Raw genomic sequence first — 12,350 nt, 5'->3', positions numbered from 1 at the left:
CCAAAACGGACTTAGTCCCTGTGACCGGATGTATGAGATTGGTAACAATCGCTGTATGTGACCTATAAAAGCAACGTTTTGGACACCACTTAAAATAACGCATGAAAAACAATATTTTAGTCAATACTGAATGGGATTGGACAGCAGGATAAACCAATATTAGACTTTCCGACAAGAGAAAAAAACAACCCCGAATGAAAAGGTGAAGATATAATTAGCGAGCAATAATCAATCTCATAAATCCTATATAGAATACAGAATGGAAAATAGGACAAACACGGACCCCGGGACACACCAGGAGAGGGATCAGGTGCCCAGGAGGAGTAAGCATCCCCTGTCAACCGCTCACAACTGGGCAAACACGGACCCCGGCCGGGACACACTAGGAGTGGGATAAGGTGCCTAGGAGGAGTAAGCACTTTGTCTTGATCAAGTAAACGGTGTAAAAATCAGTATGTAAAGAACGGTCTACCAATTTGTATAAAACACGCCATACATCATTCAACCCTATGAGCACAGTCAGGTTGTATTTACAAAGATCAAGACACTGATCGACCCACTCCTGCAGCATAAACTTATAAATTTGTCAGTGCATGTAGAAGTCTGCCTAGATTACAAAATTGATCATACATATTAGAACATGCTCCCGCATATCGAATCAGCCGAATTTTTTAGAATCCACATTTAATTTAAACCCCTTCTTGTATATGTTGTGTCACGTCTAATTTTGTTTTAACCACTCCATGCTTATGTTGTGGGCTGGCACATACCATCTGAAGTTTCTCGATCCACCACTCGAGATCTTTATGAGGAGTAAAGATAGAGGCATGGTAGAACCTGATCCTGTAATGTATCTTGGTCAGGATTTTTGTGAAGGTTAGGAATCCAGTATTGGTGCGGTTTCTTGTATCCATTCGTTCCACTGACTGGGATATCAAATGGCTTTAAAACTGAAACATCATTTTGAAAAAAACCAATCGTCTTTATCAAGGGAACTTGGAGTATGAATTGGATTACCAAATGTGGAATTGAAACCATATTCGTTTAAATCACAATCGCAGCAATGATTTTCATCACGACTTTCAAATCAAATACTTAACATATTCTGTTTCAATTCTAAATACATAATTCTATTCTGGAATTCGGTCATAGACGTAAATTATCTAAATACCTCCGACACATATAGCTGTCTTACTTTGGGTGAACAGTCTGCGGTATATATACTAGCTTGAAAATACGGATGTATATTTAATTGCTGTTATAAAATTTAGAAATTCATTTCAAAATTAAGAATTATCTCCCTCATAGCTCTTATCCTTGGACGAATTTGGCTCCACTTTTTTGGCACGCTGTTTTTGGCTATATTTAGCTCTAACGCTTCATAGTTATTTTGGATTTCAAACATTTCGGTTGAGCATCACTGAAGAGACATTATTTATCGAAATGCGCATCTGGTGCATCAAAATTGGTACCGTATAAGTTTTACATAATATTAGAGGGTGGGGTGGGGTGGTGCATCGGAAATCTTTTGACATCTATATAATCGTGTCGTTGTATTTGAGTAGTAAAATGACGAGGTGCTCCGAATATATATGAAAATTATGAAGATACAATTTTATTATTTTTAAATGGTAAAAGTAACATGTATTTTTATTTTCATTAATTTTATTCTCAACAACTTTACAAGTTCAATTAAGCTGTTTATTTTATCACTATGGATACGGGACGTTCATATGTTGTACAAGTACAAAGAACATGATTTTTTTCCATTCATTTTATTTTGAACAAGAAATTGACAAGTTCAAGTAAGCTGTTTACTTTATCACCATGGATACGGCACGCGTTCATATGTTGTACACAGAACATAAAAAAATAATTCATAATATTTTATTTTCAACAACAACTTTACAAGCTCAATGAAGCGTTTCCTTTATCACCATGGATACTGCACTTCCATGTGTTGTACAACGAATCATAATGTAGCACCTATCATACAGTAACAGCTCCCACAACTTATACCTCAATACAAAGGACGGGTTACGAGATATTCCATCAAGTGTAACTTTGTAATCCCCCCCCCCCCACAAAATCAGTTCTTCTTGGCAAAACAACATATATATTGTTCATAGATTGCATTTACAGAAATATAATACACATATCAATATTGTAATGACTACAAAATGTAGAATATATATACATGTAATATAATATACCGTAGTTGTGAAATAGTAACAACCTCTGGGTGGCTCGAGATTTACTGCCATTCTTGTGTCTCCATCCACTGCGCTACGCCTCCATCCACTGTGCTACCCGAGAACTGATGAATTTTAAAAGGCATTGAATCAAAACCTATTTAACTTTTATTGTACTTATAAGTGGGATTCGCCATACTTTTGATGAGAGAGGGACTTTTTTAGCATGTCCAACTTATATATTTATTTTCTTTATCATCCTCATGGTTTGCTAATAAAATAAAATGAATTACATGAAAGAGCTGGGGCATATTTTGAAAAATAATATTGAGCGAATCTCCTGTCGCGAAGCGAGCCATCTTCTCTAGCCACTGAAGGGTTTACGATTCACTTCGTTTTTCTACAACAGTTGTAGTAGATCGAGATGCAGAGTTGGTCATAAATTCTTGCCTAGCAAGATGGGAGTGAGCTCACTCATTGGAGTTACGTGATTTGTAGTATATGACGAGGATTACCCATAGCGCTCTGTAAAAATGTCGCCGTCACTACGGTATACTTTACCGATAACCCCGTAGATCAAAGGAATAAATTGTATGGAAAGTACCAAAAACGTTTTTATTTCCAGACAAGCTTTCTCATACGTTTGTACGTTTTGTTATTGTTGATAATTGCTTGGTTTGCAAGAAAAATGTTAATAATCGAAATTATCAGCGCAGGTAATATGACGTCAAAATGCACTGTAAATTCACATCCACTGCGCTATATCTCCAACGTTAACTGAATATGCGGATTCAATGTCTAAAGTCGTGTTGCAAGATGTTAAGGATCTTCATTCGTCTCGACGGTCACACCGTAAAACATATTAACAATAATAACACTAATCATTATTATCAAAACAAAATCCAACAAACATTAACAAAAATAACCATCTTTCTGTTTTGTTTGTGTTGTTGGTTCAGTTATCAAAAATCAAATATTGTAAGAGTTATCTACAATCCGCATTACTAAATTTACATTACATTTCTGTCTAACGGACATGTCACTGTAATATATAACTTCAATCACAAAGAAACACTTAAAATATTTAACGGGGAGACATACAGGGAAACGGATGTCGAGATCAAGGTCATTTGGATCACAGGGGCGACAATGAGAGCAACTCTCATCCAGACAAGAATGAAAAAGTACTGATTTTAAATCCTCTGATCCGGATAAGAATGGAAAAGTAATACGACTTTAAATCCCCTGATTCGGATAGGAAGGGAAATGTCTTACGACTCTAAATCCTCTTATTCGGATAGGAATGGAAATGTCCTACGACTCTAAATCCTCTGATTCGGATAGGAATGGAAATGGCCTACGAATCTAAATCCTCTGAGTCGGATAATTCGTGCTGACTCAGTCGGACGTGTTGCTCAATGCCAAACCTACACTTACACTTTCCAATTGTCACAAAATACACCCCGGTCTTATCAACCCGGAATCCTTTATCCTGGGTAAAAATTTGCTTGACATCACCACTTACGGTCGCTAAGGGTGTATTGTCCTTTTTGTTTCGTAATGTCACATGAATTTTACCCTCAAATTTACTTTCGGTTTTGAAATGGCTGGTGTATTCGTCCTCCTTTATTACCAGGTCTGCTTTGGTTTTGAATTTAGCCGGGACCGTAATCTGATTATCCACGGACCAAACCAATTCTTCCTCGAATGTCTCGTCTGCTGATTTTGACAGACCTAGTTCACCTTTGAACCCTGCATTCGCCTCGATGATAGGATTTGGCGGGGTCAATTTCAGGTCTATGTTGAAACCGTATGTATAAGTCTTCTGTAAAGAAATTGCACACGTGGATTTTGTTCGGCGTTCTGTTTTCAAAGTGTAAACTTGGTTCTGGTTCGTTTCGTTGCTGAAATGCGCGGTGAAAAGAACGTGCGTTTTCGGAGTGTTGCCTCGGATCTGATCGTAATATTCCGTATTCCCATGACGCACGCGCATATAACGCCAATTGATGTCAGCCGACAGAATGTCGTCTGCGTCCCTTTTCTGACTTTTATCCAGCGGGAAGTCGTTCACCCACTTTCGGACAATGTCTTCTAGGTCAATGATTTCCTGTGCCATCCTCAGATCCTGAAAAATAAACATACATTGTAATGTTGGTCTTTAAAGACATACAGAATACATACCCCGAGTGAAAATTGTAATTCACCGGGATAAAGCCTGGAATTTGTACATAATGTATGTCGTATGATACTTTGGCTGTAAACTAATATTCCAATGGTATTGTCTCTGATATCTATACAAAATGTAGTGATAGTCAATTCCTCGTGAATGCGCTGTAGCTCCACTTGTTAGCCTCCATGTAACAATGAGCGTATGAATCTTGATAAATGTGGTGCGTCTATTTTCAGGGCTGGGGATTCCGGCAGAAATGAATGCAGAAATGTATTTCAGTTTTTAAAAATATATGAGGGTACGGACTGCAACACTTACGCCGGCATATTTCATGAAGAGCTAACGTTTTTATTTTCTGTTTCTTCAACCATTTTCTAAATTCAAAGAAAAAAACACAACAAGATATATGGCTCACGGCGGGTGTGACCGGTCAACAGGGGATGCTAACTCCTCCTAGGCACCTGATCCCACCCCTGGTGTGTCCGACGGTCCGTGTTTGCCCAACTCTCCAGGGGTCAACATTTACACTTGTCCGCTACCAGTGGAAAAACATTTCGGACAAGTGAATATTGATGGGTACTTGTCCGATTGCACAAGTGCTTTTTTATGTAAAGAAGTCTCCAAACAATTTTGTGAAAAGTTTATCGGTAGTTGAGAGTCGGAAGTACATGTATAATGCATGGAAAATGAACTTCGATTGCTATGTAAACTAGCTGAGTCAAACTCAATCGGGATTGGTGTTCACTTATTGCGTACTACTTTCAATCACCCATTGCAATCTCTTACCAGAGAGCGTTACGCTACGCTCCACAACGTAGCGCGCCCTCTGGTGAGAGAATGCATCCATGAATCTTACGAAGTCATTGATTCAAGATGGGAAGTCTAGATAAAATTTTGTTTTATGCGTTTGTTGTTTTTATCAAGAGAATAAGATAAAAAAAATCAATCAAGCAGATATAAAAATAGACTATATATTAAGTAAATTAAATACAGTTTTCAAGTTGACGATATTATATCCTTTTTAAAAAAATTTTCGGACAAGTGAAGTTGAAATTCAGACAAGTAAATATCTTTGTCTCTTGTCCGAATGGACAAGTAGGAAAAAAAGTTAATGATGAGCCCTGACTCTCTATTTTGTATAGCTGCAGAACTGTAGCTCTCTGAAAAAATACTGGGACAGATCAGAGAGCTACAGATCCACCCCTAGTAAAACCTTCGATTTACGGCGCACGAAAACATGCGCACGGTTGAGGCCTTGTGTCGCTCTATTCTTGCATCACCGTCTCATATATAAATTTAATATAAAAATTCCTTCAGATTTTCCTACTATACTTGTGTACAAACACACCTTCAAAGATTCATTAAATCCCCATACAACCCGAAAACCCAAAGCTTCAAATGATATCGTTTGTTGACGTAGCCATGTTAAGTAGCCAGTCAATTGAAACCCTATAGCTTTTGGTATCTATTCACAATATTCGATACATGTTATGTATTTGTTCTTCATTTATGATAAGCATGAATGATAGATAGAAATTTTAAAAATGTAGTTTATCTTAAGGTAAAATAAACTTTTGTCTATATATGTATATATTGAAAATGATACAAAAGCCTAGTGTGGTCCCTTACGCCCGTGTGACAAGGATGGGGACCGCGCCATACTAATGAAAGCCGCGTAAACGTGGGTTTACCTATTTGAATAATTATCATTTAACCAAACTGGGTTGATTTACTATCTAAAATAGTTGACTAAAAATATTTGTGGAGATATTAGTTCACGTCTAGGCGTTATTGTTAGACTTGCTCAAGTCTCTATGTTTAATAATCAGTGCTCTCTTTAATCTATGTTTGGTGACATTTAAGTACCGGTATGGTAGAGAGCAGAGATTTAGATTTCTAAAACACAGTAAAATTTGGATGAAATGATAAAGTAATAAAAACAACATAGAGACTTAGCAAATCTACATTATTGTGTATGTATGGAAATCAACTGGGATTCGAATTCACTGGCGACCTAACATGGCTACATCAACAAACGAAATCATTAAATGAGTTTTCGGGTTGTATTACTGGTATTAAACTGATGATAGTACGATCGTTACTATCATCAGTTTGATACCAGTGTTGTATGGGGCTCTAATGTATATTTGAAGGTATGTTTAGACACACGTATAAGAGGAAAATATGTTAGGAATTTTTTTTTATATTAAATTTATGAGACGGCGATGCAAGAATATAGCGACACAAGGTCTCAACCGTGTAAATGTAAGGTTTTTATAAGGGGTGGATCTTTAGTAATCTCGGTTGAGATTCGGCTCGGCTGAATATTTGGACTGACGCCCTCAGCGAATCTCGGAACAGGCCTCCATAATTCATGTCTGGAAATTTACAAGTACTTTCAGCTTCGACCAGTTCTAGCAATGTTAATGTGCACTTAGGTGACACTGCTGTTCGATTCAAATAATTGATTTGACTGTTAAACTAACTCTTTATCGCTATCAGTTTTGCATTGCTTACCGTCTAGGTATTAGAATACCAAAATAAAAACAGGCACTAAATTTTCTGTTCAAATGGAGACTTCCATAACACAATTTTTATCTCCTGAAATTGAAGAGTTCCTACGGTCTGTTTTATCAAATTACCGAGAGATAGTATCTCCAAATACCTACTTGTACATCGCTTATTAAAAAAAAACTATAGCAACTCTTCAAAGAAGATAAAATATTGCGCCATAGAAGTGATAATTTGAATGGACTGGAAAATGTAGTGATAGGCGTAGTTTGTTTGATGGAATTTACATACATAGACGGTAAGTAATGCAGCATAAATAGTGTTATAGAGTTGGTTTGATAGTCAACTAACTTATTTGAAGCGAACAGCAGTGTCACCTAAGTGCACATTAATTGCTAGAACTGGTCGAAACGAAAAATAAATTTCCAGACATGAATTATAAAGGCCTGCTCCGAGATTTGCTGAAGGCGTCAGTCCAAATATTCAGCCGAGCCGAATTTCAATCGAGATTAGATCTGTAGCTCTCTGATTCGTCCCAATATTTTTTTAGTGAGCTACAGTTAGATATCTTGTATTGCTTATAGGAGTTATGAGAAATCTTGTCATTGCTCACTGTTCGTTATTTTCACCTTTCATGGTACATGTATACAGAAGAAGAAGAAGAAGAAAAACAACCCAAAAACAAAAACAAAAAACCAACCCCATACCCACATTTTGTGGTGTAGAACCTTTCCCGCAATTTGGTCTTGCACTCAGATGTAACTTGGTTTCAGATAATGATAATGTGTTGCTTTATTTGAAGCATATATATCAATAGCTTGTTTTACATCCCTTCAAGATAGTTTATTCAAACAGAGACGTCATCAGGTGATGGTAGGTAACCACAAATTCACATCAGGGCGCTCACAGCACAAAGTGCTTTATCGTACCAAGGCGATGCGAGACATCAGTTTAACTTATCAACCGAAATACCCACAACTTTCACTTCTAGATACCGAACAAGTAGGCCCGCCCTATTTCTCATGTACAAAGAATGTACGGGGTTCGAACTCACAACCTCTTGGCCACAAAGCAAACGCTAGCTCTAACCACTTAGCCACCGTGACCAGTCTTAATATTAATATATATCAATATAGATATAACAAATGAACTTATTGTATGAAAGAAGCTTAAACACTTGAATTCATATGATGAGAGAGAGAGAGAGAGAGAGAGAGAGATTGAGATTTAGTGCGTTGTTTGGCATCAATATTGAGGGTAAGGAAAAGTGCTTCAAAGTAGACTATCTGTTTTTACCCTCAACAATTTATCTTTGGATCCTGCACGCGCAAGAGTATGAAACATACTTAACTGCACTCGGGATCGCCCGCGCGCGTTTTCTTTAGATAAGAGTACCGCGGGAGGTTTTGAGATATGACGGCTCGGAGTTTGATATAGAACCACTTAGTCAATACGGAAAAGCCGACACCAGGTGTAGCACATTCTTCTTAAAACAGGAAACATACAAACCGAAGACAGGAAGATGCCTTGTACGTTTTGAGTGATTTATTCTACTATAACTCAAGTAGTTTTCGTTTACAACACAGAAATGAGTATTTGTTTAGGATTTTGTTTTGTTTTTTGTATCTATGTAATCTTATACATGTCATACATTCGTGTATTCAGCGTAGTGAAAAAAAGAAGATTTTAAGAAATCTTATTATAATTCATGAATAAAAAATCCTTAAAGAGAGAGAGAGAGAGAGAGAGAGAGAGAGAGAGAGAGAGAGAGAGAGAGAGAGTGTGTGTGTGTGTGTGTGTGTGTGAAAGAAAACGAACATGTGAAAAGAGACAGAAAAAGAGAGTTAATATTACATGCATTCCAGACAGTGATTACACAATTTTCTTCACAACAATTTTACTCTGTGAGTTTTTAAATCTAAACATAACTGAAAGTGTAACAAAATAGAAAGTGTAGCAGAATATAGTGTAGCAGAATATAGTGTAGCAGAATAGAAAGTGTAGCAGAATAGAAAGTGTAGCAGAATAGAAAGTGTAGCAGAATAGAAAGTGTAGCAGAATATAGTGTAGCAGAATAGAAAGTGTAGCAGAATAGAAAGTGTAGCAGAATAGAAAGTGTAGCAGAATATAGTGTAGCAGAATAGAAAGTGTAGCAGAATAGAAAGTGTAGCAGAATATAGTGTAGCAGAATAGAAAGTGTAGCAGAATAGAAAACACTGTACTGCATATATATACAGTGCCTGCTTGAAAAAAAGATAAAAATAATACACCTTATAAAATTTTTAATTTGAAGTGGTATGTAGAAAAAAAAAATATATAGAAAAATTGAATATTCATCAATTTATTTCAATTATACCCATTATATGCAAGGACATGCTGGAGAGAGATTCTTACCAGCTTTAAGTTCATACGGAGGATTTGCTCATAGATGTTTTTCGTTTAATGATTTTGTTCTCTCTCTCTCATTCATTAATTACTGTCGCTAGCCAGTGCATGGTAATACAATACGCTTCACGTGAACAATGTGTCCTTTATATCTCTCGTGCGATCGAATTCCGCCCGGAGTATGTGCGATATTTTATCCACTAATCATGTCTCTCTGTGTACCTGTATAATGTCTGATTTTCATGTATATTGACAACTTTTAAATAGACATTTACATCAAGAACAAAGGTCAATTGGGAATTTCCGACATGTATATATGTGCATACACTTGTACGTAAATTTCAGCGTGGAAGAGTTGAACGAATTAACTTCCATTTTGCCCTCAATATTTTCAGCTATTTAGAAACTGACTGAAATTATACACTCCAAATTTTTCGAATTATCAAAATAAAACATGTTAGATCTTGATTTTTTTCTAAAGTGCATAACTTTGTTTTAATGTACTTTAGAAGTATTTCAGAATTCATTTCACCTGTGCGTTTTTTGCAGATTTAATTTGTGTTGAATTAGAATGAAATATTACTTCATTATGAAAAGATTTAACATTTTCAATATTTTATGAAATATCCTTACCTTTGATGAGAAAATGTACAGCTATTCACACAAATCTCCCAGGAGTAAACTATTTAAGATGGCCTCCACAAGTGAAATATATGAACGATTTTCATTGGTGGAAATCTAGTCACAACTGGAATAATTTCTAACAGGTAAAAACAGATCGAACAAATGGGCCCCGCCCTCCTTAATAACAAAAATAGTGAGCAAACACGTCGGAAATCTTCTCGAGACTACGAAATGCTGACCGCGCGCATCACTCACATGTAGCCCATCTCTTAAAACCCGGAAAAAGCATCTCCATTCTCCACAATTAATCTCTTCTGCATAGATGCAGGCTTCATTAAAATGTTCTCCGGCAAATTGTTTTTAGTTGATGAAATATTCAAGCACTTTGATACACAATAATGCATTTTCATTCTCCCGGGGAAAAAGCGAGCAAAATACGACTGCAGCCTTATTGTCATGACAATGATATCGATGCAATATTTTTTCCCGGCGTTTGTTCTCGGGGGATCTCGTGACTGTTATATACACTGTATCAATTATATACTTAAAGTCTGCAGTAAAATGTGGGTATAATGCAGGGTCTCTAATACTCCTCGCTTTTCTTCCCGTGTTCTCTGAAAAAGACCGAATGGTCATTTTGGGTAAGGTCGAATCTTTTTTTACGTGCAAAAATCAGAGAAGAAAAGGAAAATGTTCATTTTTCTTCAATAAGCGAGAGATTGTGCAAGTTACAATATGTACTAACTTAGAATATTTTAATAAGAATCTGCTTTATTCCTCCTCTTCCGAAGTCAAAATCTGTGATCCTCCACCATATTTCTCACCTGAATCACTGACCGGGAAGGTGCACGTGTCCAACTATAGGTAGAGACATGTACCTTAATTTATAAAACCCGAGGTAAAAAAAAAAAAAAAATATCAAACACGTAATTCTACTCAAAACAACATGTTCTTTCCGTTCAAAACTTATAGGATTCTGTCGCGCCCGCTAACGATTAATACATGCGACCAAATGTTTTCGCGATATCGTGAACGGAAACAGGCGGGCGATTTAAGGTTGATCGATCCTCTTGTGATGTCATAGGTGTTTGCAAAAACTGTATTAAATTAAAATTTGCGCATATTAGAAATATATCATTCAAAGAAATTCTATTCATTGCATAAAATAAAAAATCTGGTAAACTTTTGATACTGAAAAAGTTTATATTTTCCATAGATAATCAATCATTTATGATGAAAAAAAGAATTGTCGTCAAGGGCAATAACTCCTATGCTGGTATTTCTTTTACTGCAAGTTTATTATGCATGATTTCCCCAATATCCACAATTGATTTATACAGATTTATGAATTAGCAGTGTTTTTTTTTAAAAACTGTTGACATTTAAAATTTGTCATTTCATCAAGTTTTTATCTATTGTAAATATTCTGTATAACGAAAAAGTGATTTTCTGATGTTAACATATACTTCTGTTTTTACATGTCTGACAGCTTTAAAAATGTGATAACGTACACATTATCTTTGGTTATTAATTAAATCTAACTATATTGAATGGGAATTAATACAGTTTTTCCACTTTCAACCATTAATGTTGATAAATCACGAGGGTCAATCCACCTTAAATGCCTAACTGTTTGGTCAAATACATTCATGACATTAACTAAACAAATTGTTGGCATTTTGCATACAGACCAGGTCTGTCCCAATATTTTTCCAGAGAGCTGCAGACCAGATCTGTCCCAATATTTTTCCAGAGAGCTACAGATCAGGTTTGTCCCATTATTTTTGCTATAGAGCTGCAGATAAGGCTTGTCCCAATATTTTATTTTTTCCAAAGAGCTTCAGCCTACAGCTATGTAAGCCTGTGTAATATATAATCCTCCCGGGCCCAAACTTGCTCATCTTGAGAGTGGTTACAGCATGGCTCCATCTCCCCTTTTCGTTGGTTGGGAATAAACATCTATCATTATTTGGGCAGCAAGCTTAAGGAAAGCATTTAAGGCTGTACCACCCTCAAAATGTTTAAACGCGATCCTGCATGTTTGATTTCTGCGATTAAAAAAAAAGTACCTACTAATAATATTCTTTTTCTATAATAAAATAAAAATAATTAAAAGAAATACAAATATGGTACTTTTCAACCATTTAAACGTTACATAAATCATGGGTGGATGGCACTGGGAATTTTGTAGTGTAAATATCATATTGATTAAAGTGTAAATATAATAAATTTCATTGTTTGAAAAAATGACATTGAGGGCCTAACCTGTGACTTCATGCACCGCATCACGAGGCATATTATCTCATATGTATACTTTCAAAATCCGAAAACATATCTTAAATAAATAATATTCACAATAGTTACATACTTATATACACATCCTATAATATGCATACTTGGCGGATCAAATTTATCGAGTGATGTATCATCTCATTATCTAATCCTATTAGAATATGCTATCCTTCATT

At 36.0% G+C, this 12,350-nt stretch overlaps 1 protein-coding gene across 1 annotated transcript; it reads right to left on the bottom strand.

Annotated features, from left to right (window-relative positions):
* Window positions 1–1,871: 1,871 nt before the first annotated feature.
* LOC125661908 (uncharacterized) lies at window positions 1,872–10,397 on the bottom strand. The gene is made up of 2 exons (XM_048894057.2): window positions 9,892–10,397; window positions 1,872–4,317 (listed from the first exon to the last, which is right to left on the bottom strand). The coding sequence occupies exon 2, from the start codon at window positions 4,306–4,308 to the stop codon at window positions 3,550–3,552; it is 759 nt and encodes a 252-aa protein (XP_048750014.2). The 5' UTR covers window positions 4,309–4,317; window positions 9,892–10,397; the 3' UTR covers window positions 1,872–3,549.
* Window positions 10,398–12,350: the final 1,953 nt, after the last annotated feature.

This window comes from Ostrea edulis, chromosome 8, assembly GCF_947568905.1.
Source record: "Ostrea edulis chromosome 8, xbOstEdul1.1, whole genome shotgun sequence".
Taxonomy (NCBI): Eukaryota; Metazoa; Mollusca; class Bivalvia; order Ostreida; family Ostreidae; genus Ostrea; species Ostrea edulis.
This window is presented reverse-complemented; position numbering and strand designations above follow the sequence as displayed.

What these genes read in the sequence shown, in the direction of transcription:
- LOC125661908 (XM_048894057.2), bottom strand. Translation starts at nt 4,308, where the DNA reads ATGGCACAGGAAATCATTGACCTAGAAGACATTGTCCGAAAGTGGGTG.